The sequence below is a fragment of the Mixophyes fleayi genome, chromosome 6, assembly GCF_038048845.1.
Source record: "Mixophyes fleayi isolate aMixFle1 chromosome 6, aMixFle1.hap1, whole genome shotgun sequence".
NCBI classification, from domain to species: domain Eukaryota; kingdom Metazoa; phylum Chordata; class Amphibia; order Anura; family Limnodynastidae; genus Mixophyes; species Mixophyes fleayi.
In genome coordinates, this window is record NC_134407.1 from 203,128,311 (window position 1) to 203,135,153 (window position 6,843).

The 6,843-nt window shown below is 39.3% G+C and overlaps 1 protein-coding gene across 1 annotated transcript; it reads left to right on the forward strand.

Moving 5' to 3' along the window:
• The first annotated feature begins 2,799 nt into the window (after positions 1 to 2,799).
• On the forward strand, positions 2,800 to 5,147 carry LOC142160553 (E3 ubiquitin-protein ligase TRIM39-like). Its single transcript, XM_075215416.1, has one exon. The coding sequence runs from the start codon at positions 2,800 to 2,802 to the stop codon at positions 4,381 to 4,383; it is 1,584 nt and encodes a 527-aa protein (XP_075071517.1). The 3' UTR covers positions 4,384 to 5,147.
• The last annotated feature ends 1,696 nt before the right edge of the window (positions 5,148 to 6,843 follow it).

A 6,843-nucleotide genomic window follows, 5' to 3' on the forward strand; every position in this document is an offset into this window, starting at 1 on the left:
GTTTGGTCTCATTCTGTTCTCAAGAACATTTCCGGTTGCATTTATGAAGCGTTTGCACATTGTGATCGCTAGGCGTAACTAATATTAGATTTAATATACCAAATAGCAACTCCATACATGAACCAGTTTATACAGGCCCAGGGGTGGGAGCCAGAGGATGTACACCCGGCCACACGTGGACAGATGACCCCCACCTCAAGGGACAATGGACAGAGGAATCAGCCAATGGAGCGTCGAGCTCTTGGGAGGTTATGAACCATCAACCTATGGATGTGGACCATAATACTGTATCTATGTGATGTCACTGCTTCTTATGACTGTATAAACCGTTCACTTCTGGCTTTGGAAGCTAGAGTGTTCTTATAGAAGCTTGCTGTTGTACTGACGGCGCAGGTGTATGCATGCGATACTTTGCCCTGTAATATATTTTGCAAATAAAACTCTTGTGCTTTGGAACCACAGCGATAACATCGGAAAATCTTTAATTTCATACGATACAATGGATGCATCAATCAGTTCAGTCCATGCAATATTTTAAGTAACTGAGAAACAATTCCCTATTTCCCTTTCTGAGCCACTGATTAATCGGGAAAACTTTGCATTTTTGCAGCTCTGTAAATGGCTTAGAATCTTGGTGTGAGTAAAAGCTGCTTCTCACCTCCGGCAAAACACAGCTAGAAATCTACATATCTTCCATTCATTACACAGTCCAGATCGCTTCTCATAATATCTCAGGCAGGGACGGATTAGAAACTTAAGGTGGCCCTGGAAAAAAATTCTTGAAGTGGCCTCATGTGGGCAGGACCAAATCAACTGTAGGAGGGACCAACACAAAAGTAGGTGGGATTTAGAACTACTGTAATTTGGTTGTAGTAACATATAGGAAAACCTAGATGTGATGACTTAATACACAGTGGTTAATCAATAAAGCAATGCAGGGCAAAGGCTGCCAGTCCCGTGATATAAAATTATATGAATCCTTTTGCATCATCTGCGACTGGTTTATGTCTGTGCTCCAAATTGTTTAGCTGCCTACTAACACATCCTTCCAATATTCCTTTCACAGAAACATATCTGACTTTGTTTAATAAGTTTAACTATTACGAAACATGTTGGCACAATCGTATCTGATCAGTCTGCCAGAGCAGCATATGAGCACCTCACTGCACTGTTGCATCTTCCCCTGATGTCATGAGATACCAACTACCAGTCAGATCTCTCTATATACAATATATAAATATGTATACTGTTTGTTTAAATAAAATGCATTAAAACTAATCCTTATAATAAATGGCTATCCAGTGTGATCACCACAAGGTAAAATGCTTCAAGCATCTAATTATTCTGTGATGACTAAATAAAATTGATAAGACACCTACAAGTGGACTTTTTAACAATTTTATTTAATTAATCTGTTATTAAACTTCTTCCAAATATTCTAATAATGTGATTCCACCTGGAATTGATACAATGAGGTCAATAAGTACTGGCTTCCCTGGATAATTATTCAAATTCGATTGGGATCATCGGGGTTGTCTATCATTATAATGATAGAAACATCTTCAATATACTTTTCTTGTGGGGTGATACCAAACTTTTACAAAGAGTAAATGACACGCTGGTAAGTATGTTAAAGTCTTTCTGAATTAGCATTCATTTCTTCACACATGTATTTCTTTGGTAGTTTCCACCTTTCACCAATTGAGGGCAACGTGTCATCAAAGAGGTTTATATAGTATATCCAAATTCTGCACAATTATTACTGAGTATATTTTGATATGTTCCCACAATTGTATGCGGAGCTATTTCATATCTGCTCAGATGTTCTTGTCAAGGAGCAGGTTGCAGATATATGAACAGCATTCAAATTAATAAATAAGTGTAGAAGAAATACTTTCATTTATAATTGAATTTTCACTATTCTGTTATAAACATTATTTACTACTACTTGGGGGCAGATTATTGAGCAAGAATTAAAGTGCATATGATTTCTAAGAGCATAAATAAATTCCTCTACATCAGGCCTGGCCAACCTGTGGCTCTCCAGGTGTTCGAGAGCCACACGTTGTCCTAGCATGCCCTGACAGCTATCTGTTGGCTATTTAAGGAGACAGGGAGCAGACCGCCTTCTCCCTGTCCCCTTACCCTCCCCTAGAAACACTCCTTCAATGCCATTCACACATGCCACTGTTACACATGGTGCTGAAGGGGCACCCATCAACGTGACATATGTCCCAACTGCCCTGGGACAAAAGTCCTCATCCAAAGGATGCTGGGATAGTCCACTGAAATCGTGACTATCCCGTCTCAATCGGGACAGTTGGCCAGTAGGCCATTATTATGTGTATAGTGCTGGATATATAACATCGCAGCTCTGCTCCTAGATAACAGAATAATATGCTGTATATAAAAGTAACTTCCGTTAACGCTTTATTTCTCTGTAAATATTCGGTAACCATCATATTTTATACAGGAAATATTGCTATACTTCATTTTGTGTTTATTACCATCATAGAGGTGTAATTAGATCCCTACCAAAAACTTCAACAGAACAGTGCCATCTGTTGGACAAAATATAACGAATAATAGACATCTCCCTAATATATCAGTAAGCTTATTTACTAATTAAGAATACTCACATAAATTGTACATTGTGTTAAATATAGATAATTTTTCACCTTTAACCCAACTGAACATTGACTGGTAGAAGTTTAATGTTTAATAGAAGCTGTCTGTGTCATAAAGTCAGTGAGATCCATAAGAGATAAGCACGTTTGCATTCATTTCCTGGTTCCAATAATGGCGACTGCAGACCTGAGAGCCGAGCTGAGCTGCTCAATCTGCATGGATATTTACACAGATCCTGTCACACTCCGATGTGGACACAACTTCTGCCGGGTCTGTATCACCACCACGTGGGACCATCAGGAGGAGGGTGAATATACCTGCCCTGAGTGCATGCATAAGTTTAGGAGAAGACCTGACCTCAAAAGAAACCTGAGACTGTGTAATATAGCTGAGGCTTTTACCCAGAAACAGGAAGCGGTGGACAAGATCATCTGCACTTACTGTGGCTTTCCTGCTGTTAAATCATGTCTGCACTGTAAGACCTCCATGTGTGATAATCACCTGAGGACACACGACAGGTCAGTGGAACATACAATAATTCCACCCACCGTTTTTGGAAGAGAGAGACAATGCTCCATCCACAAGAAGTTCCTGGTGTATTACTGCACTGAGGACACTGTCTGTATCTGTGCATCCTGCAGGCTTGGTGGAGAACACCGAGGACACTTGGTGGTGTCACTGGATGAGGCTTGGGTGAAGAAGAAGGAGAAACTGAGGAATGTTATGGAGAAACTGACCTCAAAGAGAGAGGAGACTGAGAGAAGAGCCCAGAGGCTGCAAGAGTGCAAGAATGAAGTACAAGACAAAGCTGCTGGTGTAACGATATGGGTCGCTTCTCTGTTTAGAGACATCAGGAGACAACTGGAAGACTTAGAAAAAAGAGTCGTGAGTGAGATCTCCAGGCAGGAAGAGCAGGTTTTACTCCCGGTCTCTGATTTGATCCAGCAGCTGGAAGTAAAGACAGACGAGCTGTCCAGGAAGATGCGTCACATTGAGGAGCTGTGTAACAAGACTGATCCAGTAACTTTCTTACAGCAACCAGACAAAGGTGACTTGTACGATACTCAGGATGGAGATAATGAGGACAGAGAGAGACATGATAAACAGGTCCATGATGTAGGGAATCTGGATGAAGGTTTTATCTCAGAGATATTAAGGACAGGTTTATCTGAAATAATAAGATATGTAAATGTATGGATCTATATGAAGGAGCCTACAGACGTATTACTGGATGTAAGCACAGCTGGCAATGATCTACATATATCAGGTGACTTGAAAACTGTATCCTGGTCCCGGGTCAACCAGAATCGCCCAGAAACACCAGAGAGATTTCAGAGTAATCAGGTTTTAAGCACCAGAAGTTTTTCTTCGGGGAGACATTACTGGGAGGTGGAGATGAGTAAATCAGGATGGTGTGAGGTAGGGATGTGTTATCCCAGTATAGACAGGAAAGGAGACCAGTCAGACATTGGATATAATAACAAGTCCTGGTGTTTGTGTAGGTGGATTAATAATCAGTATTTAGTGATACATGACAGTGAAGGGATCCAGTTACCTCACAATATTTCCTGTGATAGAGTCAGGATATATCTGGACTACGAGGCCGGGCAGTTGTCCTTTTATGCCCTGTGTGACCCCATCAGACACTTACACACCTTCACTGCCGCCTTCACTGAGCCCCTTCATGCTGTGTTATGTGTATGGAGAGACTGTTCTATAAAGATATCTGGAGTTCTGACAAATTATAATGTATAGTATGGAGATAAATGATACACATGTCAAAATAATTGCTTGAATATCTGTTTCCTACAGTGATAGCTGTGATTGGGTGTAATAACTGTCAGCCAGTATGTCACATATTAGGGACTGGTAGATTTGTTGCCTATAATGTACACAGGGGGTTGGGGTGATAACTGTATAAAGCTCATACTCCCGGAAGAAATAATCTGATTAATGTATGTGTGATTGCAGTTAGAGATTCTGTCCTGGGGTGGAACAATAGCCATAGTAGTCTATGATTCTGCTATGCACAAGGGGCCCGGTGAGATTCAGGGCCTGATTCATTAAGGAAGGTTAAGCAAAATGACGTAAGACAAAACCATGTTGCATTGGAGGGGGATGTAAATTTAAAATGTGATGGCAGATTTATATTTGGGGTAGGGCATATCCTAGATCAACTGTAAATTTCATTGTACAAATAAGCTATCAAGTATTTGTGTGCTACATGAAAGAACAGTCAGTATTTAACTTATGTGCAAAATAATAAACTAACTTGCACCCCTTGCATTGCAATATGGTTTTGTCCAGAAAACTTGAGTAAGAAAACTTTAAATTTTTTACTTAACTTTCCTTAATGAATCAGGCCCTCAGGGTTAGATTTACTAAACGGCGGGTTTGAAGAAGTGGAGATGTTGCCTATAGCAACCAATCAGTTTCTAGCTTTCATTTTGTAGAATGCACTAAATAGATGACAGCTATAATCTGATTGGTTGCTATAGGCAACATCTCCACTTTTTCAAACCCGCCGTTTAGTAAATATACCCCTGAGTCTCTAAGACTATCAGTATATGGGCATCTTGCATGTTAGCACTTTGCATATTAGTCTAGACCACTCTGAAATTATACCCTGTTTTCCTGCACAGAGCAGGCTGCATAAGTGCTAAATTCCTGACTGACAAGCACTGCTTTGGTCTGTGAATGCTGCCATCAGTGTTCGTATGTCATATTTTCATGAGTGATTAAAATAGTGACCCTTCTAAAATTTGCTACAGAGCCAAGTTAGGCCCCCAGCAAAATTTAATGGAGATAACTGATGAAACTCAAGAGATTTAATTTTGAGGAGCACAATAATTGAAATGAGATAAAGGGGGAGGGTGAGGGAACATTTTTGGCAGCATTCCCTGATGTGCTTAGGGATGCACAGACATTTCCACTCAGCAAAAGTTCTTCAAACACAGCTTAGAGCAGGCAGAGATGGGGTCTAATCCTACGTTGTTAGTGGGACATATTTTACAACATCCAGTTGCACATAAGATCTAGGAGCAATTTGCACAGTGTGTGCAATATATATTCAAACACACAGAAGATTATCATATAATAAAGACAGTCCAGGGGGTAAACGTATCAAGCTGAGAATTTCCAGCGGGTTTGAAAAGTGGAGATGTTGCTTATAGCAACCAATCAGATTCTAGTTATTATTTTGTAGAATGTGCTAAATAAATAATAACTAAAAAGTGATTGGTTGCTATAGGCAACAGCTCCACTTTTTCAAACCTGCCAGAAATCTCACTTGATACATTTACCCCCAGATGTCCCTTCAGTCTTATTTTACCTTTAAGCCTAAACAAAACTGTGTAGTATTTTATAACAAAAGGGAAAAAAAATAATGTAATAAAAAAAAGGGATGGCAATGTGGTAGAAGGTTGAACTTATAGGTATCTGTATAGTTGTATATACGTATATAATTTCATATTGATGTAAATATCAATGTTACACTACCTATTAGGACTGAACTCATTTCTGTGTAATTATACTGTGACTTTAAAAGAAAAGTAACACTGTTATTGTTCTGTAAATCTATGTACTCACATTCTACCAGCAGATCTGGAAGTTTTTTACTGTTACAATTTTTTACACTCAAGGGTTTATCTCACAATTTTATAATGTATTTAATAGGAACAATTGCATAAAAAAAAACTAAAAAAAAAGAAGTCAGTGTATTGGTTTTTTTGTGGTTATTTATTGTTATATGAATTTTTGATGTCCTATACAGGAAGCCCTTTGGTCTATTGATATGAAATACATAGTAACATAGTAACATAGTTGATGAGGTTGAAAAAAGACACCAGTCCATCAAGTTCAACCTATTTTGGATCTCCTGCAAGTTTGCCTTTACAAGCCATCACCACTTTAATTTTCCCCTGTAAAGTCACTGATTTCCGTCGACTTGCAGAATCGGAGCTTCATACATTTACCCCCAGGTATTATTTTCACCTTACTTTTACTGCAATGGAGGTTGCAATCTGTCCAGACATATAGTAGCGTCAGAGAGCGACACCTTAGACTTAGGTTGTTACACAGCGAAAAGAGGAAAATGTAATATTTTCACATGTGTACATATACTGTAACGGAATTTGCATCTTCTTAACCAGATTCTCCTCCTATATCCAGGGGCGCACGGAGCATTTTTAAGGGGGGGTTTCCCCTCCACCGGAA

Coding starts and splice junctions, on each gene's coding strand:
- LOC142160553 (XM_075215416.1), top strand. CDS start 2,800: ATGGCGACTGCAGACCTGAGAGCCGAGCTGAGCTGCTCAATCTGCATG.